Below are 25,925 nucleotides of genomic sequence, written 5' to 3' on the forward strand. Positions count from 1 at the left end.
CCCTAAGTAACTTAGCAAGACCTGTCTCAAACAACAACAAAAAAAAAATCCCCAAAAACCAGGAGGTAGGTATTATCTCCATTTGAGTTACTTATTTGGTATCTGAGACTGAACCTAGAGGTGCTTAACCACTAAGCCACATCCCTAGCCCTTTTTATTTATTAATTTATTTATTTAAGTTTTGAGTCAGGGTCTATAGTCCACGTCCTGAGTGAGCTATGGAAAGGTCATTCAGGTGAATTTGGGCTGACACATTCAATTCACATAGACACGGAAAATACCTTTGTCTGGGCATTTAGGACGGCTTCTCTATTTCCAGCCGTAAGCTCCCACAAGGTGGGCAAGAGAAAAACACAGGAGGCTGGTGAGAGAGAAGGAGCACGTCCTGAAGCTCAGCTTTTATTGGGGGAAGCTAGTCGATGGAACATTCTATCCAAAAAAGGGCAAGTGGTAGGTTTACAACAGGTGGGTGCAACTCAACTCCATTGGGTAACACCCAATCCCAGAGCTGCACCTCTCCTGGCCGAGCAGAGGTAAGTGTACATGCATTGCAGTGGGCACAGTGCCAATCTAGTATCTTTTTACTAAAGACTCAAAGATGCTGGGGCTGGGGATGTGGCTCAAGCAGTAGCCCGCTCGCCTGGCATGCATGCGACCCGGATTTGATCCTCAGCATCACATACAAAGATGTTGTGTCTGCCGAAAACTAAAAAATAGATATTTAAAAATTCTCTCTCTCTCTAAAAAAAAAAAAGACTCAAAGATGTGTGCATAACTCTTGTTCAGGGCAGCCCCCAACAAGGGTCTAAGTTGCTGAGGCTGGCCTTGAACTTGTGATCCTCCTGCCTTAGTCTCCCAAGTTTCTGGGATTACCAAGCCTGCACCACCATTCCTGGCTTCATTTGAGACTTTTAAAGAACTTGCCCAAGGTCACACAGCCAGTAAAAGCAGAGCTGAGCCAAGATCCAGCCAGTATCACTCTGACATCTATGTACATAAATGCACTTTGTATACATTTGAAAATAGGAGACTGGAAGGATCCACACCAAATGGCTGATATGGGACACATCTGAGGAGGGACATGGGACTGTGTATGGGTCTGAGGGATGTTCATCTTTTGCTCCATGTATTTCTGCACCCTTGGAATCTTAATGCATATGTGTGCTTTATGTATAACTCAAAAAAAGACAAATGCAAAAAAATTAATGAGTCCTTAATTTTAATGATAATAAATTTAAGAATGACAGGTAACAGCAAATAAATACTGCCTGAGACATTTTTGAACAGGGGGATTTCTTAAAATAGCAGAGGAAGCAAAACAAAAACAAAAATAAAACAAGCAAAACCAAAAAATGAAAATACATACATAATTAAAACAACAGTGAACTTCTTCCTTATTATAAAGTATTAGGCTTGGGCTGGAGTTGTAGCTCAGTGGCAGAGCGCTTGCCTAGCATGTGTGAGACTCCGGGTTTGAGCCTCACAAAGATAAATAAATAAAATAAAGGTACTGTGTCCATCTACAAATTTATATTTATTTAAAAAAATAAAGGAACAGTTTATTTCCGATAACAGTTCCGTAACAGGGAACTGTCATTAGAAATTTGCAAAGTTATCTTTCTCCATCATGCAACTGGCTCATTGAGATGAACACTAGGCCTAAATTGCCTGGGTTTTGGCACTGGTTTTGACATTTACTAGCTGGTGACCTTGGGCCAGTTATGAAACTAGTATATCCCTTAGAGGTTTCATCCACAAACAGGGGATGATAAACTCATCGGGCTGTTGTGAGAATTAAACAAACGTGTATTCATAAAGCTTTTCAGATAGGCCCTGGCACACAATAAATGCTCAGTAAATGCTTGCTACTGTTCTTACTATCAGATACAATAAATAACTATAGTTAATCAGAACAATTCCTCTAGGTGTTAAAATTTAAGATTGTGGTAGCAATATACCAAAATAGCCATTTTGTCACTTTCTTTTTGCTTTCCCCATTGGCCAATAAAAGACTTTAATATATCTTACCTGGAGAATTTCTCTTTTGTAATAATCCAAGACTTTTTGTTTGAGTCCACTATTGCACACTGACTGGAGGCAGAGCAGCCTTAAGACCTTGGTCAGTGGATGCTTTTGGGCAATGCAATCCTCTATGTAATTGTTGACCTAGAAATAAAGTATATACATAGACTGCTGCTTTTAGAGACTTAAAGAACTTGATGTTTAGAATTATTTTTCTAAGTTAAAGAAAGGAGATGTGCAGGAGAAAGGCTCATTATTTTTTCTCACTTCTCAATCCTGACTGAGGTAGCTGCGTCAGCCCCTGCCACACACACTCCCAGGCACCACACAGACACACCAGTTCTCAGGTCAAATTACAGGAGCACCAGGCAGTGAAGACAGCTGTGGCCAGTCCCAATGCCTGCCCTGACAGGTCTATTTCTGTGGACAAACTCCTGAGAGATTGCCAAGTGTTTGGGACTTGTGGGACCTAGCCTATCTCAAGAAAAGCAGCAATTTAGTGTAAAATAACAGGAATATTTTTAGAAGATGGGAATTTTCACAAATGGAATAATTTAGAAAATTAATAAGGCTGAATTTTGGGGGGGATGGTGGTGCTGGGGATTGAACCCGGGGCCTTGTGCATGCTAGGCAAATGCTCTACCATTGAGCTACACACTAAGCCCCTATGGCTGAATATATAAAGTCATGATATAACAAATTCTCTCAAAAAGTAAATATCTTGTTTTTGCTTTTTTCAGACTGAACCCAGGGCTTCATGCATACCTGGCAAGCCCTCTATCACTGAGCTAAATCCACAGTCCCAAAAGCAAATATCATTTTTTTAAAGTTTTTTCTTTTTAGTTGTAGATGGACACAATACCTTTATTTTGTTTTTATTTTTATGTGGTATCGGGGATTAAACCCAGTGCCTCACACATGGTAGGCAAGTGCTCTGCCACTGAGTCACAGCCCTGGCCCCCCAAAAGTAAATTTCTTAATTTACTTATTATAGTCTTTAAAAATCTTGGATTTCAGGGACCATATCCCATTTCACCATGTATTGCACAAAGTATCTTACATAGAGTAATGCTAAGTATTTTTACCGGACAAAATCCACATTTTCACATTTTGCATTTGCTCATAAAATTATTTAGGCAAGGCACAGGTATCAAAGCAATTGTTTATTTGACTACAATCTTATGTTTGGTAAACTTTCAACTATTTCAATAACAGTTTTATTGTCTACATACCTTGTCAGTGTCTATTCCAGACATAAACTCTTGTTCCACTGTTAATTTATCAAAGAAGTCTTCGGAAGCTAAAATATAATTACCAAATTTTCAACTCAGAAATTCAATAAATGTGAATTTGTTTAAGTGGTTTGCTTTTATACACAAGGTGTGATTAAGAAACAGGACATGCAAAAAAGAAAGCAAGCACAAGTTAAATCATCAGCCAATGAGTATACTGGGGATTAAACCTGGGGCATTTTACCACTGAGCTACATCCCCACTTTTTTTTTTTTTTTAATTTTGAGACAGGATCTCACTAAGTTGCTTAGGGTCTTGGTAAGTTGTTGAGGCTGTCCTCAAACTTATGATCTTCCTGCCTCAGCCTCCTGAGTCACTGAGATTACAGGAATGCATCATTAATGCATTATGAGTTAATGAAAACTCATTTCCCAAGAGCATTTCACTTTTGTCATCAGATTCAACCAATTTGATTTCCACTTCTGTTAACATAAAATCAAAGGACTGATTTTCTAATACAATGTTTAAGATTCAAAGAATACTTCATAATCGAAGGCACTAAATAGGTTGTAAACGCTGAATAGTGCCTACTCCTACTCAGCGTTTACAACCTATTTAAAATTTTTTTTTTAGTTGTAGATGGACATAATACCTTTATTTATTTTTATACGGTGTTGAGGATCGAACCCAGGGCCTCACATGTGCTAGGCTAATGCTCTACCACTGAACCACAACCCCAGCCCCAACAACCCTATTTTTTTTTTTTTTTTTTTTTAGAGAGAGAGAGAGAAAATTTTTTTAATATTTGGTTTTTTAGTTTTTGGTGGACACAACATGTGGTGCTGAGGATCGAACCTGGGCCGCACGCATGCCAGGCGAGCGTGCTACCGCTTGAGCCACATCCCCAGCCCAACAACCCTATTTTTTAATGAACAAACTCAAATCCAGTTTAGTATAAATTTGAGCTTTTTTCAAAATACTCAACACAGGCTTTCTGTACCAATTTTGCAGAATACTCTCAAGAGAAAATAAAAAAAAAACCCAGAAACACCATATTGTTCTAATTAAGTAATCCTTCACAATAGGAAAAAAAAATAGACTAAAAAAATTAACTGCCTATTAATATGAGAGCAATATTATGCATAAATTTGGGACAGGGGACAGGGTAGGGGGATTGAATCCAGGGCACTTTACCACTAAGCTACTTCCCCAGACCTTTTTTTTTTTTTACTTTGAGATAGGGTCTTGCTAAGTTGCTGGCCTCCTGTGTGATCCTCCTGCTTCAGTCTCCTAAGTTGCTGGGATCACAGGTGTGTGCCACTGCACCTGGATGCATAAATCTTTTCTCTTATCTATATTCTAAATATTTTGTCATCACTAACTGCTAATGTGCACATTTACTTACTACTGAGAAACATAGGATGTTAAAACAGCTGACTGGGCTGGGTGTGTAGCTCAATGGTAGAGCACAAGCTTTGTATGAGCAAGGCCTTGGGTTGCATCCTCAGTGCAGAAGGAGAAAAAAACGCTGACTTTCCCAAGGAAGCCTCAGTGTGTATGGGAGTCAGCTCCAGGTGGAAGATCATGTCAAAGGATACTTACTAGTGACGTCTTTGATCAACTCTGCAATCGAGGTATGATTTGCAAGTGAGCCCCTTGCTGCCTGCATGTGGGGCAACTGGGAAACAAACTGCTTAATTTCCCCCACGGTCTTGGCGTTGTGCCTTTCCTGAAACAGACAAGAGGGCAGCGGCATCAGCAGCAAAGACATTTCAGAGGACCGCTAATTACATTACTGCGAAAGAGTGGACACGTACTAGTCAGGCCAAACCCGTCCAACATCACACAGAACAGGAAAGGTAAATATATCACTGAAAGAGGCTGGGGATATAGCTCAGTTGGTAGAGTGCTTGCCTTGCATGCACAAGGCCCTGGGTTCGATCCTGGCACTAAAAAAAAATTAAAAAAAAAAAAGCCATAAAAATCTAAAATAATTTGGGCTGGGGATGTGGCTCAAGTGGTAGCGTGCTTGCCTGGCATGCATGAGGCCCGGGTTCAATCCTCAGCACCACATACAAACAAAGATGTTGTGTCCGCCGAAAACTAAAAAAAAAAAAAAAATATTAAAAAAAAAAAAAAACCTCTCTAAAAAAAATTTTAAAAAATATTAAAAAAATATCACTGAAAGAGTTCATGGAGCCTCTTAACCACACTAGCACTTCTTTATTATTATTATTTTTTAGTTATAGATGGACACGATATCTTTATTTTATTTATTTTTATGTGGTGCTGAGAATTGAAACCAGTGCCTCACATGTCCGAGTTGGGCGCTCTGCCACTGTGCCATAGCCCCAGCCCCAGCACTTCTTCTTTTTTTTTTTAATATTTATGTCCTAGTTGTAGTTGGACATCATACCTTTATTTGATTGTATGTAGTACTGAGGATTGCACCCAGGACCCCGCGCCTGCCAGACAAGCGCGCTACCACTGAGCCACAACACTAGCCCCCAGCACTTCTTTTTTAACAACAACAAAAATATTTCGGGCTGGGGATGTGGCTCAAGCGGTAGCAGGCTCGCCTGACATGCGTGCGGCCTGGGTTCGATCCTCAGCACCACATACAAAGATGTTGTGTCTGCCAATAACTAAAAAAAATAAATATTAAAAAATTCTCGCTCTCTCTCTCCTCTCTCACTCTATCTTTAAAAAAAAAAAATTTCTTTTTTAGTTGTAGTTGGACACAATACCTTTATTTCACTTATTTATTTTTATGTGGTGCTGAGGATTGAACCCAGGGCCTCGCACATGTGAGGTGAGTGCTCTACCACTCTACCAGCCTATCACTTATTTTTAAATAAATAATTAATTATTGTTTGATACTTCGATTAAACTAGAGGTGTTCTACCACTGGAGCTACCCCAGTCCTTTTTAAGTTTTTATTTTGAGTCAGCTAGACAAGCTAAGTTGCTTATGGTCTCGCTAAGATCCTGAGGCTGGTCTCCAACTTTCCAATCCTCCTGCCTCAGCCTCTGGAGTTGCTTGTGCCACTGAGCTTTGCACATTAGCACTTTTTTTTTTTTTTTTATAGAGAAAGTGCCTACAATTCTCTTTTCCTGTGTATCATTTCATACGTTTTGACAGTATTTTGTGGGCATTCAAGTATTAGTGGACAATATTTGGTAAACCACACAAATTTCTGAGTAAAAAACTAAGATGAAAAAAATCAGGTTTTGCGCAGAGGAGGCTATAAACAGTAAACTGTTTCCTCCCTGATAGAAACAAATCCAGTCCTTCTCTGAATGTCAATCTTGAGTATAACAAAATGAACCTGGTTTAGTGATGAGACTGTTTTTCAAGACAAAATTTTGTAATTTCAACTAAAAGTATCCTCAGAAATATAAAAATTAATTAATGAATATAATTCCTAAGAAAAATTTAGAACTACTCAGTGAAAAAATTTTCTAAAACTTTTCTAATTTATATCTTCTAAGTCTAAATATTCAGAGTTTATCAGCTTACTGATTCCCATGTTTCACAAAGGAGCTTTAACAAGAAGAAACCAGTTGATGGGCAAGAGGAGGCAGGAAGTGATAATGAGGCTCTGGGCTGCCAGGGACTTTAGTCTCATTATCACCCACCACACATGCAGGGTTCCCCTGCCACTGTCACAGTGGCTAGACCTGCAGTTTTCATCATGAACTGCAAGTTCTATCACAAAAGAGCTTTTATTTTTAGTACAGCTGTCTTCCTCTTAAGTAGGAAATAATTTAAAGGAAGTTATTGAAAATGTTTACACAGAAAACTTATAAACTACAAATGTGTGCCCTATGTCCTCTATAAAAGGAGAAAAACCTAACAGGACCTCTTTTGTCATGGGTCCGAGAAAAAGTCTGAAAAGAAAGAAATTCCTGGGTCCTCAGGGACCTGCAATTACTCAGGGTAGGAAAGTGCAGCTAGCTATTTGTGGCTGTGTGGTTGTTCTTATTCTCCTGCAGGTGGGCACCCTAGCAATGGAAGATAGCAGGATGACAATCAAAGCTCGTCTCACCTCGAAGGCAGCAGAGATGATCTTTGCCTTCTTGCTGAGCACAGAGCCCACCGCATTGAAATTCTTATCTCGGATCTCAGCATAGAGCTCCTCTGCAGAATTCAGCTGCAGCTTCTTTGCTTCTGTGGGGAGGTCCTTCCCACCATCACCCTGCTTCTTAGGTGCAAATTTCTCTGGGGGTAATTTCACATAACCTGAATGACAATGGGAGGAAAAGAGCACCTATGTGCAATTACTGGAAGAAGCAATAATCAAGTACCCAGGCATAAAAGGGAATTTCCAGTTCAATAGAGAATGGAAGATAGCTTAACAAGACAGTGACACATAGCTCTGGGTTTTTATATCCCGTGATACAAGTACAGGAAAGAGTGACTCTTGATGGGCATGGTGGTGTACACTGGTAATCCCAGAAGCTCAGGAGGCTGAGGCAGGAGAATTTTAAGTTTAAACCCAGCCTCAGCAATTTAGCGAGACCCTATCTCAAAATAAAAAAATAAAAAGGGCTGGGTGTGGCTCAGTGGTTAAGCACTCCTGGATTCAATCCCTGGTACTAAAAAAAAAAAAAAATAATAGTGACTCTTTAGCATTGATACCATGGTTCCATTTTTCTTTGGGGGCACCTATATATAAGCTACCATAGCAATGTCCAGTTCCTAAACTTCTTGAGGAATTAGGTCCCTTTTCCTCTTCTAAGTTAGGTGTGATTCAGTGATACAGGAATTGCCTAATATGAGTAAGGCCCTAGGTTTGATGCCTAGCACCATAAAAAAAAAAAAAAAACAACTTACAAGGATCTGCCCAATGTCTTCTATGGTTTTCAAACCGTAAGTGATGTCCCGTTAGGTGCCATGAAATCAAGCCACTGGGTGGCGAGAAATATTAAAAAACAGAAAAAAACAAAACAGCAACAAACAAAAGAGGAAATACCAGAGTGTATCACATGAACTAAGGGCAGGTGGGTTTTTATTATTAATAAAACTTCTGCTTTTTTTTTATACATACATATATGCATGTGTGATATAAAATATATTTCTTACTGTGGGGTGCAGATCAAAAATAGTTTGAAAGCCACTCCAGAACAAGGGTCAGAAACTATGGCATGAAGGCCAAATTCTGCCCAATTCCTTTTTTTTTTTTTGGTACCAGTGATTGAATTCAGGGGTGCTTAATAATTGTGCTACGGGCTGGGGATGTGGCTCAAGCGGTAGCGCGCTCGCCTGGCATGCGTGCGGCCCGGGTTCGATCCTCAGCACCATATACCAACAAAGATGTTGTGTCTGCCGAGAACTAAAAAATAAATATTAAAAATTCTCTCTCTCTCTCTCCTCTCTCACTCTCTCTTTAAAAAAAAAAAATTAAAAAAAAATAATAATTGTGCTACATCCCTAAGCCTTTTTCAAATTTTGAGACAGGGTCTAAGTTGCTTAGAGCCTGACTAAGTTGCTGAGGCTGGCTTTGAACTCGCAATCTTCTTACCTCAGCCTCCCCAATTGCTGGGATTACAGGCATGTGCCATTGCATATTTTTACTTTCTGTTTTTGAAAATAAAGTTTTATTGGCACATTGCCACACCCATTCCATATGTAGTATGCATAACAACCCCTCCCTGATCTTCCTCCTCCTCTTCTTTTTGCAGTACTAGGTATCAAACCCGGGGCACGTTACCACTGAGTTACATGCATAGCCCCCTCCCCCTTTTTTTTTCCCCTAAATTTTGAGACAGGGTCTCATTAAATTGCCCAGGCTATTCTTGAGCATGTGCCTCAGCCTCTCAAGTAGCTGGGTTTAATAGGCGTGTACCACCAAACCTAGCTTTTCTACTATTTTTCCAGTTTCCCTAATCAATGTTTAACTTGTTAAAAAAAAAAAAAAAAAAGCTACAAAGAGGCCGTGAATTAGCGGGATGTGGTGGCACACACCTTTCATTCCAGAAATTTGACAGGCTGAAGCAGGAGGACCACAAGTTCAAAGCTAGCCTTAGCAAGTCCCTAAGCAACTTATCAAGACCCTGTTTCAAAATAAAAAAGATACAAAAGCATTGCAGATGTAGCTCAGGGGTTAACTACTCCTGGGTTCAATCCCAGGTACCATAAAAAACAAAAACAAAAGAAAAAACAAAGAGGTTGTGAGTTTACACATATGCTTTATTTTCTTGGAAAATCCCTGCTGACCTTTCACCTTGTTTACACAACCATCTCCTGCAGCCCTTACAGGTCACCCCTTCCCATCCCAAATTCTCTGGGGTGGGAAGTGGTGCACACCTGTAATCCCAGCTACTTGGGAGGCTGAGGCAGAAGGATTGTTAAATCTGAGGCCAGCTTCAGCAACTTAGCAAAACCCTGTCTGGCACTTTTTTTTTTTTTTTTTTCCTTTTTTGGCAGGTGTTGAGGATCAAACCCAAGGCCTTATGCATGCTAGGCAAGCACTCTACTACTGAGCTACATCCCCAGCCCAAGACCCTAAAGCCTCAGAAATAAAAGGAGCTGGGAATATAGTTCAGTGGTAGAGCATCCTGGATTCAATCCCCAGTGCAAAATAATAATAATAATAATAAATTAATTAATTACAATCTCTCAGATTTTAAATGCTGACAGAAACAAAGAAGTATCTTTTTGTAGTATCACATGGGCCAAAATCAACCAAATAAAACATGTTTGTGACCTCTAACCTAATAACCTGCTATGCCCCAAACCTAGCAGGCCGTCCAATCTTCCAACTAGTGACCCTCACCTTCTGTATCAGCCTTGTTCCTGAGGATTTCCCCATCTGTGCTCTTTCCTTTTATGAGCTTGCTGTCACACCATGGGCAGCATTAAGCATGCTGCTCATCCCTCCCCAGAGCCTCCGCCTGAACTCTACCCTTCTTTCCAACCCTGCACAGCCACCTCTTCACAAACTCTCCAGAACTATCGCCAGCCATGAGGCATGGTCTGGATATTCCTCCTCTAGTTATTTTCTTCTTTTTGGATGCTCTTATTTGGTTATTTTATGTATACTATTTATATAGATAGAGAGATAGATATACATATAAACTACATATTATACACACATATATAAAATTTATAATTGGCTATGTAGTTACACATGTTCCACATTTATTATTTTATAAAGTTCTCAACCATTTGGATTATTCAGGAAATTCTAGAAAAGAAATGGAAATACAAATTTTTTTGTAAACCTCCTTGATCTCTTTTTTTGGAATGATTCCTCAAGGGACGTTAAAGCTTTGGATTTTCTTGAGCCAAGAGTGAAAGTCTTATGAGTTGCCAAACTGCCGCAAAAAAGGTTTATGCTAATCTACACTTTGAAATCACCATTAGAAACTGGATCTTTAAGTTCACATAATGCTTAAGTATGCCACGTAAGAATGGTAGCCTCCACAAAAAGGGTATTTTTATCATATTACCTATTAATAAAAATAGATGTCACTTACTGTTCTGAATGCCATAGATTTCATCAATGAGTCCTTCATATGTAAGTTGAGTGGCAAGAGGTGTTAATAAATCCACATTTCGATCAAGCAATAAGAGGTTGTCAAAAACAGGAAATATTGAATTTTGGCTTCCTGTAAACTCTCTCTTCATCCTGATCATCATATTGGCAACTTGCTGGAAATAAAACACTGGATCAGGTGGCGCCTTCCAGAACTAGCAGATTCAAAACTTCAGCTAAAAACAGATCATCAAAATAGGAAAAAAACTGCAAGAGTGAGACTGATTAAGAAATAAGTGCTCTCTCTGCTTCCTGGTCACCATGATGTGAGCTGCTTCCCTCTGCCACACATGCCCCCATGATGTTCAGCCTATCTCAAGCCCTAAGAAATGGAGCCAGACTTCTATAGACTAAGACCTCTGAAAACACATGGCTGTGACCTTCAGCACTCTAACTTCATGTGTAGAATTCGGGGCTATAAACATAGAAGAAAAACAGCAAGTGTCCATGGTTCAGAAGAAAGAAAATGATTTCAGCCAAAAAAAAAAAAAAAAAAAAGAAAGAAAGAAGCAGCTATTGGGCTGGGGCTGAGGTTTAGTGGCAGAGCACCTGCCTTGCATGTGTGAGGCACTGAGTTTGATTCTCAGCACCACATAAAAATAAATAAATAAAGATATTTTTAAAAAAAGAAAAGAAATAAGCAGATATGAAAAAGCATTTGCTATTGGCCACCACTTAGAGCCAACAGCAACCACCAATTCCCAGTAAGGCAGAAAATCAGTTACACTGTGCTTGCTATTTGAGGTTCTATAAAGTCACTAAAGCTACTGATTTTGGCTAGCTAACCCTGACCCACAGCTCCTACGGAAATACAATGGGGTACCTGTGGGCCACTGCACAACTGCTGTCAACTGATCAACACAACGTGGTTCCACATGTGTTTCTGTTTAAAGACTCTGACTTTATGTATCACTCACAGCCAACAGCTCTCTCACTGGCCTGAATGAAGCTTCTCTAACACACTGATTTCTCCACAAGGCACATCGCAGGTTTTCTGTGCTCAGGAACACTAGGTAGCACTTCAGCACTATACTTGAGGGCCTACTTCAAACAGCAAAATCATCAACGAAAACTATAAAGAGCAGAAAAACAGGACACTAACAGACTGGAAGAGATACTTGTAGCCCAAGAGTGGAAACAAGAAGGCAGAGCGTCATCTTGTTCAACCTCAGCCAGCAGTGTGTTCAGTGCATGACAAATTTCTCACTTCTCTGTGCACGTCCATAAAGTACCATGAGTGCTAACTTGAGGGTCACGCCCAAATTATAGGGAGGAGGAAAAGTCCAAACAGAATTTGTGAGTTCTGGAGCCTGGCTATACTTGTGAGGAGTCTCCCCTTCCTCCCCAACTTTGGGTGCCAGGGGCCCCCCTTCACCACCAGAAAACAGCTGGTTCTCACCCGAGCACACTCTCCTTTCCCAAAGATCTGGGGGATTGTTCCATACAGAGCTTGCAGGGTCATCAGTCCCTTCGCAGCATGATACAGGCTTGTCTGGTCACCCTCTAGGTAGCACTCCTATGGGGAAGAAAGGCCAGTTACTATGAATCAGTCTTTTCCCAGGGGCCAGCCAGGTGCCTGCCTCTGTTCCAGTGTTAGGGTTCAGCAAGGGACAATAAAACCAGTTCCAGGGCTGGGGCTGGGGCTCAGCAGTACAGCAGTTTGCCTCACACTTGTGAGGCACTGGGTTTGATCTTCAGGACCGCATAAAAATAAATAAACAAAGTAAAGATATTTGTCTACCTACAACCAAAAAAACAAAACAAAAACAAACCCATTTCCATATATTGCATGCTCTTCCAGTGTTCCAGCCAGCATTGCAAAGCTGCCACGTGGCAGCCTTGTCCCTGAGGCCAACAGCCCTCTGGAAGGGGGCACCTGTGGAGCAGCTTTCTCAGGCACAGGTGCGGCTCCTGGAAGAGAGGTGTGAGCCCTGCCTGCAGCTCTTCTTTATTGATCAGCTCTTCTATTAAGAGACTAATGAGTAAGAATGTATCTGGGGGACGAGTTCCCTCCCTCACTAGTGAACGTCAACTCCAGTAGGACGTTCTGGGAGGGCCCCACGTTCTATGGGAATCACCCTCAAAATCACACATGAAATGCAAGAGAATTCTATGCTGCTTTTACAAAGGATGGGACAGATTTTCACATTCATTAACCTCCATATCTTGACATATAAAAAGAGTGAGCTGAAAGACCTTGAGTATGATCTCACAGAAAATATGTTTTACTTTATCAAAGACATAAAGTATGCTTTGTAGAGCATGCAAAACATGACATACATATGTGTGTACATATGAAGTATGCAAAAATATATACACATACTTTCCGTATATATCATTCATGAATAGACATGCATGTACAATATATATTTTGCATTGAGAAAAGCACCCCCTTTCCAAATACACACGAAACCATCTTTGGGAAGTGGGGGAAGTGACCAGTTTCTCAAAAGAAAATAACTGCCATCTTTTGCAAATTGTCAGTAAATATTTCTTGGCCCAGGTTTTGTCATGCCAGAGCAAATTTTTCCTGGCTGTTCCCAATTCCCATTAATTACATGAATGTGAATGAATTACTACAGGTTAACTGTCACAGACATATGCTAAAGCACACACAGCAGAATGCTGTTTCTGGAATCTAAGTGAGGGGGTATATGAGCATTCAGTGAACAATTCAACTATTCTGTATATCTAAATTTTTTCCTGTAACATGTAGGTTATAGAAAAAACGTCCCATCACTGGATGAGATTCAGTGTTAAGTATACCTAAGGGAACATAGTAAAAAAGAACCCAGAAGCTTTCCTGGTATAAAATTATTCTCTGCCCTAAATGAACCCTTTAAGGGTCATAACCACCAGGGCAATATATAGGGGAAAAAACATTTCAAAGAATTCTATGTATTGCATATATGGTTCTCAAGGGTTCTAAGTTCAAGACCAGCAGAAGTAGCAACAGCAGCAGAAAACCATAAATTGAAGATGGAAATGTGGATAAATGTGATTACATTAAAAATATAGCAAAACCCAGCCTGATACAGGCTTGTCTGGTCACCCTCTAGGTAGCACTCCTGTGGGGAAGAAAGACCAGTTACTATGGGTCAGTCTTTTCCCAGGGGCCAGCCAGGTGCCTGCCTCTGTTCCAGTGTTAGGGTTCAGCAAGGGACAATAATACCAGTTCCAGGGCTGGGGCTGGGGCTAAACAGCAGTTTGCCTCACACTTGTGAGGTACTGGGTTTGATCTTCAGGACCTCATAAAAATAAATAAACAAAGTAAAGATATTTGTCTACCTACAACCAAAAAAAACAAAAGAAAACAAAACAAAAAACAAACCCATTTCCATATATTGCATGCTCTATAAACAAAGTCGAAAGACAAATAGCAGCCAGGTGGCTCATGCCTGTAATTCCAGCTATTTAGGAGGCTGAGGCAGGAGGACTAAAAGTTTGAAGCCAGCCTGGGTGACTTATCAAGACCCTGTATCAAGGGCTGGGGCTGTAGCTTAGTGGTAGAGTGCTTGCCTATCCATGTGTGAGGCACTGGATTTGATCCTCAGCACCTCATATAAATAAATAAAATAAAAATATTAAAAAAATACAACAACAAAAAAATAAGAGACCCAGAATAGCTAAAGCAATCCTTAGCAAGAAGAGTGAAGCAGGTGGCATCACTATACCAGACCTTAAACTATACTACAGAGCAACAGTAACAAAAACAGCATGGTATTGGCACCAAAATAGACTTATAGACCAAGGGTACAGAATAGAGGACACAGAGACAAACCCACACAAATATAGTTATCTCATTTTAGACAAAGGCACCAAAAATACATATTGGAGAAAGGATAGCCTCTTCAACAAATGGTGCTGGGAAAACTGGAAATCCATATGCAACAAAATGAAATTAAGCCCATATCTCTCACCATGCACAAAACTCAACTCAAAGTGGGTCGAATTAAACCAGAGACCCTGTGCCTAATAGAAGAAAAAGTAGGCCCAAATCTTCATCATGTTGGATTAGGTCCCAACTTTCTTAATGAGACTCCTAAAGCACAAGAAATAAAATCAAGAATCAATAAATGGAATGAATTCAAACTAAAGAGCTTCTTCTCAGCAAAAGAAACAATCAGTGAGGTGAATAGAGAGCCTACAAAATGGGAGCAAATTTTTACCACACGCACATCAGAGCACTCATCTCTAGAATATATAAAGAACTCAAAAACCTTAACACCAAAAAAACAAATAACCCAATCAATAAATGGGCCAATGAACTGAAGAGACACTTCTCAGAAGATGATATACAATCAATCAACAAATATATAAAAAAATGTTCGACATCTCTAGCAATTAGAGAAATGCAAATAAAAACTACTCTAAGATTTCATCTCACTCCAGTTAGAATAGCAGCTATTAAGAATACAAACAGGGGCTGGGGATGTGGCTCAAGCGGTAGTGTGCTCGCCTGGCATGCGTGTGGCCCGGGTTCAATCCTCAGCACCACATACCAACAAAGATGTTGTGTCCGCCGAGAACTAAAATAAATAAATAAATATTAAAAATTCTCTCTCTATCTCTCTCTCCTCTCTCACTCTCTCTTTAAAAAAAAAAAAAAAAGAATACAAACAGGGGCTGGGGTTGTTGCTCAGTGGTAGAGTGCTCACCTAGCATGTGAGATACCCTGGGTTGGATCCTCAGCACCACATAAAAACAAATAAACAAAATAAAGGTATTGTGTCCAACTACAACTAAAAAATAAATATTAAAAAAAAAAGAATACAAACAACAATAAGTGTTGGCAAGGATGTGAGGAGAAAGGCACACTCATACATTGCTGGTGGGACTGCAAATTGGAAAGCAATATGGAGATTCCTTGGAAAACTTTGAAAGAAACCACCATTTGACCCAGCTATCCCACTCCTTGGTTTATACTCAAAGGACTTAAAAACAGCATACTATAGTAAAGCAGCCACATCAATGTTTACAGCAGCTCAATTCATAATACCTAAATTGTGGAACCAATCTAGATGCCCTTCAGTAGATGAATGTGTAAAGAAACTGTCGTATATATACACAATGAAATATTACTCAGTATTAAAAGAAAATAAAATCATGGCATTTGCAGATAAACGGATAGAGTTGGAGAATATTATGCTAAGTGAAGTTAGCCAATCCCAAAAAAACAAATGCCACGTGTTTTCTCTGATTTGAGGATGCAGATCCATAATGGGGATGGTGGGGAAAGCATGGGAGGAATGGAGGAACTTTAGATAGGGCAAAGGGGAGGGAGGGAAAGAGAGGGGATAGGAGAGATGGTGGAATGAGATGGACATCATTACCCCAAGTACGTGTATGAAGACATGTATGTGACTCTATCCACTTTGTGTACAACCAGAGACATGAAAAGTTGTGCTCTATATGTGTACTATGAATTGAAATGCATTCTGCTGTCATATAAAACAAATTTGAATAAATAAATAATTTTAAAAAAATGGTTAAAAAAAAAGACCCTGTATCAAAATATAATTTTTTTTAAAAAATGGGCTGGGGATGTAGCTCAGTGGTAAAGTGCTTAGCAACCAGGTACAAGGCCCTGGATGAGATCTCCAAAACCTCAAGGGGAAAAAAAAAAAAAGAAAGACAAAATGGCAAGGGCAGAAGACATCCTGGATGGCTTACAGAGCAAGAGCTCCCCATGCACAAGGCCACCTAATAGTGTTAGATGCTTCAAAAGTAGACTGGCTCAATAAATCATGGTACATTCAAATAATAGAACACAATACAGCTTCAACTACAAACACAGCAGCACTTTCATAAATGGCAGAAAATGACTCCCAAATGTCTTATTAAAAGCTATATATCAAGGGCTGGGGCTGGTGCTCAGTGATAGCACACTTGCCTGACATGTGTGAGGCACTGGGTTTGATTCTCAGCATCATATCTAAATAAATAAGATAAAGGTCTATCAACAACAAAAAATATTAAAAAAGTAAGATATCAAAATGTGTATGTGTATGTGTGTATATACAACCATGTGTTTAAAAATGAGAATACTATACATGCTGAGAGCTGCAGATGCATAAAGCACCTAGAGAAAAAAAGAGTTAAACACACACCAAAACACATCCCGGTGTGATGGCACACATCCTTAATCTTAATGATTCAGGAGTCCGAGGCAAAGTATTACAACTTCAAGGCCAGCCTTACCAACTCAGCAAGGTGCTAAGTAACTTTGCAAAAACCTGTCCAAAAATAAAAAAGGGCTGGGGATGTGGCTCAATGGTTAAGTAACCCTGGGTTCAATCCTTGGTACCCTTCCCCCAAAAAAAAGAAAAAGAAAAAAAAAAAAGAAAATACACACATACATACACACACAAAGAAAGAGTTAGGAGTAGGGATTGTTTCTGGAAACAACTAGGCAGTCTGAGAACTGGGGTGGAGAGTGGCTTACTCTTCACCCTATGACCTTTCTGACTCAAAGAAATTCTACCATGAGCATGGATTATGTTTACAAAACATTTTCAAATTATTTTTTAAAAGATAAAGTAATATTCTTATGAGAGAATGTGTTTATTGGAAGAAAAGTGGCAAATAAATACATAAAACACACTGGCAAAAAGACTTGCAGAACCAGAGAGAAAAGATATGTACATTTACTGAAAAACCTATGCTAGAAAATAATCAGTGGGCACCAGCAGTGCTGGGCCAGTGGCTGTCCACCTGAAAGAAAACACGCCAACACCATCCACCACACAGCACACACACAAACCCAAGTCAGATTCAAGACCTGTGAAGAGGAGAACTCAAAACTTTTAAAAGAAAATGAAAGATTTTCTGTGTTTTCAGAGTAAAGGATTTATTCAGATTCAAAAAGAGCAAAGCAAAGCAAAAAAAAAAAAAGTGAGAGATTTAAGTGCTTTGGTTGAAGAACTCATATACTTCCTCATTTCAGACTTACGGCAAAGCCATAGTAATCAAGACTGTTGCAGGCAGGAAGACAGACAGATCAACCAAAGGACCAGAATCGAGAGACCAGAAATAAGCACACTCTTATACTTATGGACAACTGAGTTTTTGCAAAGGTAACAAGACAATTCAAAGAGGAAAACAAAGTCTTTTCAACAAATTGTATTGGAACAAATGGATATCCCCATGTTAAAAAAAAAAAAAGTTAGACCCCTCTCTCTTACATTATACACAAAATTAATTTAAAATGGGTCGAAGATCTACATGTAAAAAGTAAAGCTACAAAACACTTAGAAGGAAACACTAGTATGAATCTTTGTGGCTGGGTTAGGCAACAGTTTCATGAATTTGATACCAAAAGCACAAGTAAAAGAAGAAAAAAAGAAATTGGATTTTATCAAAATTAAAAATATTTGTGCATTAAAGGATCCCACTTTCACTAAGAAAGTGAAAAGAAGCCACAAAATGGAGGAAAATATTTGAAAATCCTGTATCTGATAAGAGATTTGTATCTAGAATACAATAAGAATTCTTGCTAGGTGCAATGGCACACATATTACTTCCTGTGTCTCAGAAGGTTGAGGCAAGAGGATCATAAGTTCAAGGTCAGTCTCAGTAACTCAGCAAGACCCTGTCTCAAAAAAGTAAAAATGGCTGGGGATGTAGTTCAGTGGTAGAACACCCTTTGTACAGTGGGAGATCCCCGCCACCCCCAAAAAATTCTTATAACTTTGTGTTAAAAACAGATAAATAACACAAAGTGGGCAAGTGACATAAAAAGACATTTCTCCAATAGATGACATATAAATGTCCAATAAGCATATGAAAAGATAATCGACATCATTTGTCATCACAGAAATGTAAAGTAAAATCACAACGAAAAACCACTCATACCCAGTTGGAAAAGACGAACAATGACAGTGTCAGGGAGAAGGTGCAGCTGCTGCTAGTGGGAATATGAAATGGCAGCACTATTAGGCAAGAGTTTGGAATTTCTCAAAGTATTAAACACAGTTGCCATATGACCAGAATAGATCATCTCCAGAATAGGCCAATCCATACAGATAAAATAGATTAGTGGTTTCCAGTGGCTGAAGGAAGGAATGATAAGAGAATGACTGCTAATGGGTGTGGGATGTCTTTTGCAGATGATTAAAATGTTCCAAAATTAGAGTGTAGTGATAGTTGCAAAACTCTAAACTGCATCTTTTAAAGGGATGAATTTTATGGTATGTAAATTATAGTAAGTAAATCTATTAAAATTTTAATTATTTATAATGAGAAATGTTAACTACATCATCATCATTATTATTACTTTGGTACTGGGGATTGAAGCCAGGGGCACTAAGCCACATTCCGAGCCCTTTTTATTTTGAGACAGGGTCTCATTAAGTTGCTTGGGGCCTCACTGCATTACTGAGGCCGGATTTGAACTTGTGTTCCTCTTGTCTCAGCATCCCAAATAAAGTAGCTGGGATTTACAAGAATGACCCACTACACCCAGCAGAAAATGTTTACATTATAAAAAGCATTATAACAAGATTAAAAGACAACCCACAGACTAGGAGAATATACTTGCAGCTTTTATAAACCACAATAATGAGTATACAGAATATAAAAAGGACTCCTAAAAAAATAAGCAATGAGCCAAGAAAATGAAAAAGCAATTTGCCAAAGAAAAGATCTTGAACAGGGGCTGGGATTGTGGCTCAGCGGTAGAGTGCTTGCCTAGCACATTGGAGGCCCTGGGTTCGATCCTCAGCACCACATAAAAATAAATAAGTAAAATAAAGGTATTGTGTCCAGTTACAACTAAAAAAACTAAATATTAAAAATAAAAAGAGTGGATGGAACCCTTTAAGGGAGTCTTTCCCAAATATCTTTTAAAAAAAAAAAGAAAAAGAAAAGATCTTGAACATCAATAAATATGCAACAAGCCTCAGCTTCACACTAATCATGGAGTGCAAATTAAAACTGTCTTGTGGCACTTGCATGCTCATAAATTTGGCAAAAATTCAAGTCTGATGTCAGGGAAAGCCCAAACTTACTTTGAATGCACCCTCTGATTCCATGGACAAGAGATCTCCATCAAATGGAATGAGATCTAAACTGTACTCCTCTCTGTGGATAAAGGATCCCAAAACACCAAGGTCCTTCAACCGCTGTTCACACAGCAAGCTACGACGGGGCACAAACAAAATGTGGAAATCTCTCACTGGGCCACGTCTGTCTTCACTGCAAAGGAAGTAATATCTATTAGCTTATGAGCTCTTAGGGTCAGAGACTATATTGCTTATTTTGACCCCTTTGCCTGGCACAACATGGGCAGTAAATAAACACTGGTTAGATAAATGTAAGAATACTAACTCACAGATCCAAATTGTTCAGAGTTCTATGTTTTCTCTTTTTCAACTCCCAAACAGGAAAGCAGCATTGAATCACGGCTATTTCTTTGTGGTATATTTTCTAGAATTCTTTTAAATCATTTATGGGGCATCAAAGCTCTCAGGTTTATTAAAACAGGATATCTATACCTTACTAAAAACAAATGGTTCTTTAACAAAACCAGTGCAACAACAGTCTGATATTAAGATGAGATATCACTCTTGATTCCCACCTTCTATTCTCCTTGACAATGGACTTCCAAAAATAGCACATATGCTTTTAAGATTTTAGGGGTTGCAGCCATCAATTGTTCCACAGAGTGCAGACTATGCAAGATGACTTCCTCTATAGACTGGATCCATGTTAAATTTTAATCAGCTCTTATTTTGCTTATGAAATTCAACCACATTACATTCAGTATATTGGAAAATTTTAACCATTAGACTTCCGTGCCTGTTCTAGTTTTCCAAAAGACCACCTTCTAGTGCACTGGCAAAGGTGGGGGTTTGTAATGACAAGGAGCTCAGTACATAAAAACAATTGTAAAGGGCTAGGGTTGTGGCTTAGTGGCAGAGTGCTTGCCTTGCACATGTGAGGCACTGGGTTCGATCCTCAGTACCACATAAAAATAAACAAAATAAAGATACTGTGTCCATGTATAACTAAAAAATATTAAAACAAACAAAAACATTGTAAAGGGCTGGGGTTGTGGTTCAGTGGTAGAGAGCTCGCTTAGCATGTGAAGCACTGGATTTGATCCTCAGTACCACATTAAATAAATAAATAAAATAAAGCTATTTTTTAAAAAAGAAAAGTATTTTAAGGACCAAACCTCTTTTGACCAAACAAAAGCTCTGAGATACCTGAGCACATTTTCAGCAATTATATCCATCAATTCTAGCCTGGGTCTGACAAAAAATATAATATTCTTGACATCTGCTGCTGGCAAACGACTTCCTTTAAGTGTAAACATTTTTTCCACTTCATGTTCCTAGAAAAACACATACACAAAAGGTTAACACAATCCCTGAAATTTATCTATCATTTCCAGACTCAGAAATCATATATACTCCTAATATAATGCATGGTAATGATTTACCATCAAAATTTAGGTCCCCCACAGCCAAATACATAAAGGATGAAGTTTCAGTATGAAGCCACACTATATTATCAGCATTCAAATGACTAACACAACAAACTATTGAAAACACCAAGTAATGGTTACCTTATATCATGCACAGAGCATTGCACACAAAATGTTAACCATACTAACCAAAATGTTAGTATATCAGTGTTTATAGATCCAATTGTTTGCAAGCCAGTCACTCATGAAGAAATGTAAAATCATATGTGTTATTATTGCTAAAATTCAGAATTATTAATCCAATAACAAAACCCATTAGCTCATTTACCTTCAGTAGTGAATACTGTGCAATCAGACCAAAGGGTCCTGTTAGGTACTCATCCCAAACTATTGCCTGAAATGGAGAGAAATTGTCTCTTATTACAGATAATCTCAATTTCAACAATATCAACAGAAAATAGCAGTCATATACAGTAGGAATAGTTCTTCAAACTTGAGAGTTAAAATTTTTAATTGGATCACCAAATATGATAGCACATGCCTGTAATCCCATCTACTCTGGAGGCTAAAGCAGGAGGACTGCAAGTTCAAAGCTAGCCTGGGCTACTTTGTGAGAAATTTTCTAAAAATTATTATTATTTTTTCTGGTACTGATGAGTGAACCCAGGGATGCTTAACCACTGAAGCCTTTTTTAATTTTGAGGTAGGGTCTCACTAAGTTGCTTAGGGCTTCTCTAAATTGTTGAGACTGGTTTTGAACTTGTGATCCTCCTGCCTCAGCCTCCCAAGTTGCTAGGATTACAGGCGTGTGCCACTACACCCAGCTAAAAAATTAAAAATTTTAAAAAGGCCAAGAACACAGCTCAATGGTAGAGCACTTGCACAGAATATGGGAGGCCCTGGGTTCAACTTCCAGTACATAAAATAAAAAATTTAATTGGCTCTGATCACATTCATAGCCTAACAATCTAAATGAAAATGGCATATGATGCTAGTGTGGGTCACAGAGAAATTAAAGAGCTAATTACTGTCCTCAACAGAAAGAAGGAGCTATAGAACCTTTATATCTAAATTGTGTTTTTATTAAATTGAACTATACAGAAATTCCAATTATACAGACCTAAAACCTATGATATAAGCATTACAAATCTTATTTGGGCAGAAGAGGAAAATTTTAAAAGTTTAAGAGTTTACGTAACTATCCAAGGCCATATAAGCAACTTGGATACCTATAGCACAAAGAAGTCAAGACTGCAACCTAGGACTTTTTGACACCATAAGTCATTGTTCTGGGACCCATGTGAGTATTTCTACCACTAAACTCCAGCTTCATTTCTTTCTTTTTTAGTTTAAGTTTTTATTTACATAATTGTACATTGTCTACTTGTAAGAAATATGACAATCACTGTGCACTTTGCCTGTTTTCCTCTGGTATTAACAAGTAACTTTATGCAAAACTATAGTGTAATATTACATTTCAGTATACTGTCATTGACACAATCTACGATCAGATTCAGATTCCAGCATCATCTGCTGAATTTAAACAAGGGCCCTGTGATTCAGCCTGCTTTCTTCTCTCAAGGGTTGCCAGCCAGCACTCTACCTCTTGGAGTTCTATTCTCTCCAACACTGGTTTCTGAGCTTCCTCAGTTCTAAGGAAAGAGTGGTTACTCAAGGAAACGGACAAATGCTAAGGGGAGAACAGTGCGGATCAGGACAATGTTTCTGGTCTACAGTGTCTGACTCCCTTCTGAGGTGAGTGCTCAGAAGGAGAGAGAATCCTATTTTAAGAAAGCAAAGTTAAAATGACATCATCTCTCATGATGGGTGCGAGCAGGTTGCAAGGCGTCGGTGCTTCAGAGACTTGCGAAGGTACTATCTGAACTGACACTTGCGGTCGCTGAAACGAGTGGACACTGAGCCATTGCACCCCGAGCCCAACTTCAAGCGCTCTCCAGGCGCTGGGCTGCCTATCACCGTGGCTTATCCTGCCGTCACGGGACCACGCCATCTCCAGGTTGGGTGCCCAGGCCCTCCCAGCCTCGTCGTTGCCGCCTGCACCTGGACGCAGGGAGAGGGCCCAAAGTTCGCCCCCTTGGAAGACTCAGGGGACCTCCTACACCTCGAGCTTAGGAGGTCGGGGACCGGACAAAGCCGGGCCAGCCACGGGAGGAGATGGAGGTGTCGCAGCCTCCGGCTCCTCACCTTGCTTCCCGCGCACTTGTCCAGGAACTCGCGCAGCTCGCGACGCACTGCCTCGCGCAGCACGTTCAGGTTCACTCGTCCGTAGGACAGGTGCGCCGCCATCTTGCCCCCACCCCTTTCCCTCAGCCCCACCGCGTCCACAGTTCTCCACCCCCGGCCCACGGTCACGTGGCCGTACGTGCACGTGATCAAAGCCGCTGACGCAGGCCAAACCCGGAAGCCGGAGTCGGCCGGATGCGCTCCTCTCCAGTCGGGTCCTAGAGTCCAACTCTTTCCTTTCCCTCTCTGCTTCTTCGGACCCTACCTCGGTCCTGGAGTCGTCCGGCCTTGAAAAGGGACGTTGGAAGGTTGGAAATTGATCTCATTTGACTCTTTTAAAAATCACCACCAGGAATACTTGCTGTGTAATGGTAATTTGAAGCTAAATTTGTATGCAAATCTTTTTAAATTATAAAAATCCGAAGGTCTGCCGGGCAAACTGGACCACGGTTATAATCCCAGCTTGGTCTCACTGGTGGACTAATAGGCAAGATGGTATTTCACAGGAATACTGTCAAAACCCGGCTGACTTAACAGCAAAATCCCCGAGTTGTGAAGACGAAAGAGGATGTAAATTACATCTTGTAACCTACGTAAAAGGATGAGCTCGGTGCCTGAAACTTAACTGCTCAATAAATTATTTTTCCATACTTTGAGGCAGATACGGGTCATTTTGAGGTAGGATGGAAGATAAAAGGTAGTGAGCTGGGGACTTAGCTCAGTGGTAGAGCACTTGCCTAGCATGCATGAAGCCCTAGGTTCAATCCTCAGTACCCCCCCCCACCCACACACAAATAAAAATTTAAAAAGTAGAAAGGAAACAACTAAGGTCCTAAAGTTCCTCATAAGTTCCTCATGCCATTTCTCCCCAGGCCATTTTTCTCTTTAACTGAGAATGTCTCATCTTAACGCCTGTGATAATGTTGAGCTCAGCAGGCCATGTCATGAGCTATTTAAAAATGAGGATACAGTTTACTCTAAGCAGTAAAATGCCCAGGCATTCATGAGTGTAACTAACTGAGGAGAACCAGTATGGTAAACTGTCCCCCTAAGCAGGATCAGGATGCCAGTAGATTAATAATAGGTACTTTATTTCCCCATACATACTACTTGTATGTTAAAAGATTGTGTGTATGTATAAATATATACATATGTAAGAGTAAGAAGCACAGTGAGAGTGTACCTTTTAATCACCTCAGGTCAATATCAAAGTTGAGAACTATTATTGTAGATTATTTAGGTAAGAGTAATGCTTTTCCTCAAGTAGTGTTTTGGAAATAGCTATTTGTTAATAACTGTTCATAAACTGGATGTTCAAAAAACTAGCAGTTGGTTCAGTAATCAGTTTTGTAAATACCCAATCAACGTTTGAGTTTCTTTCTAAAACCCATCATGGATTAATAAAAATAGTACTTGGGGCTGAGGATGTGGCTCAGGTGGTAGCGCTCTTGCCTGGCATGCGTGTGGCCCGGGTTTGATCCTCAGCACCACATACAAACAAAGATGTTGTGTCTGCCAATAACTAAAAGAAATAAACATTAAAATTCTCCCTCTCTTTAAAAAATAAATAAATAAATAAATAAAAATAAAAATGGTACTATATGGTGCTAATGACGACACTTATATTTTTGGCAGATAATACAATGTGATACAGCAGTGGGTAAAACCACAGATGATTACTTTTTGCCAAGTGAGTCACAAAACACTCGAAGAAAGGCATACCAGTTTATTTTTTTTTCTTTTTTGGTACAGAGGATTAAACTCGGGGGTGCTGTACCAGGGAGTTACATCCTCTTACCTCAGTTCCCCTAGTAGATGGAATTATAGGCGCCAGCCACTGTGCCTGGCCCAATTTATTTTTTTAAGGGAAAAAAAAAAAAAAACTTTTTGTTTCTCATGTTGTGAGGTGAACAGCCTCAATTTGTGGAGTAGCCATTTCATGAATTCACTCTAGGGTCCAGGATTCTGGCACGTGATTCCACAATCCTTTAGGACATTATCCTTGGAAGAACTGGAGAGAAGTCATTTCAGTTTCCAATCTTTGTACTCTCTCCTCAATTCTTGGAATCCACAATGTAATCTGACAATCCACAAGGCAAAACAATTTTCTGAGCAACACTGGAGAACAGCATTTTATAGATCAAGGCCTACAAATGCCTCATATCTTTCCACTTTTAAAAATCCTCAGATTCAGTTAATATTCACAAGCACTCTCCAGATACAGTCAACCTCAGAAAGCTGCAGCTGGTATTTTCTTAGCAGCAGCCAACACTGCCCTTGGTGCTTCCAGGGCCAATTTCTTAACTGGTGTTTGGCAACAAGACTATAGTAGAAATTGCTGTTTGGGGGGTAGGCATGTAGGCTGGTGGTAAAGTGCATGTGAAACATGCATAAGGCCCTGGGTTCCATCCCCAGGACAGAGAGGATGGAAGGAAAAAAATCGCTATTAGGATCTATA

The 25,925-nt window shown here is 39.6% G+C and overlaps 1 protein-coding gene and 1 non-coding gene across 2 annotated transcripts in view; both read right to left on the reverse strand.

Annotated features, from left to right (window-relative positions):
* Positions 1-23,581, reverse strand: part of Vps33a (VPS33A core subunit of CORVET and HOPS complexes) — a 30,441-nt gene extending 6,860 nt beyond the window's left edge. The window contains exons 1-10 of the mRNA XM_005329580.5: positions 23,429-23,581; positions 21,552-21,617; positions 21,003-21,130; positions 19,803-19,989; positions 12,194-12,310; positions 10,736-10,910; positions 7,303-7,496; positions 4,857-4,983; positions 3,255-3,322; positions 2,029-2,166 (exon numbers count right to left, since the gene is read on the reverse strand). Of these exons, the coding sequence (XP_005329637.2) occupies positions 2,029-2,166; positions 3,255-3,322; positions 4,857-4,983; positions 7,303-7,496; positions 10,736-10,910; positions 12,194-12,310; positions 19,803-19,989; positions 21,003-21,130; positions 21,552-21,617; positions 23,429-23,530 (1,302 nt within the window). The 5' untranslated portion in view covers positions 23,531-23,581. The remainder of the gene's footprint in view (positions 1-2,028; positions 2,167-3,254; positions 3,323-4,856; positions 4,984-7,302; positions 7,497-10,735; positions 10,911-12,193; positions 12,311-19,802; positions 19,990-21,002; positions 21,131-21,551; positions 21,618-23,428) is intronic.
* On the reverse strand, positions 2,611-2,688 carry Trnaa-agc (transfer RNA alanine (anticodon AGC)). Its single transcript has one exon. It is a non-coding gene; the product is annotated as a tRNA-Ala (tRNA).
* Positions 23,582-25,925: the final 2,344 nt, after the last annotated feature.

Source organism: Ictidomys tridecemlineatus, chromosome 2 (genome assembly GCF_052094955.1).
Source record: "Ictidomys tridecemlineatus isolate mIctTri1 chromosome 2, mIctTri1.hap1, whole genome shotgun sequence".
In the NCBI taxonomy this organism is placed as follows: domain Eukaryota; kingdom Metazoa; phylum Chordata; class Mammalia; order Rodentia; family Sciuridae; genus Ictidomys; species Ictidomys tridecemlineatus.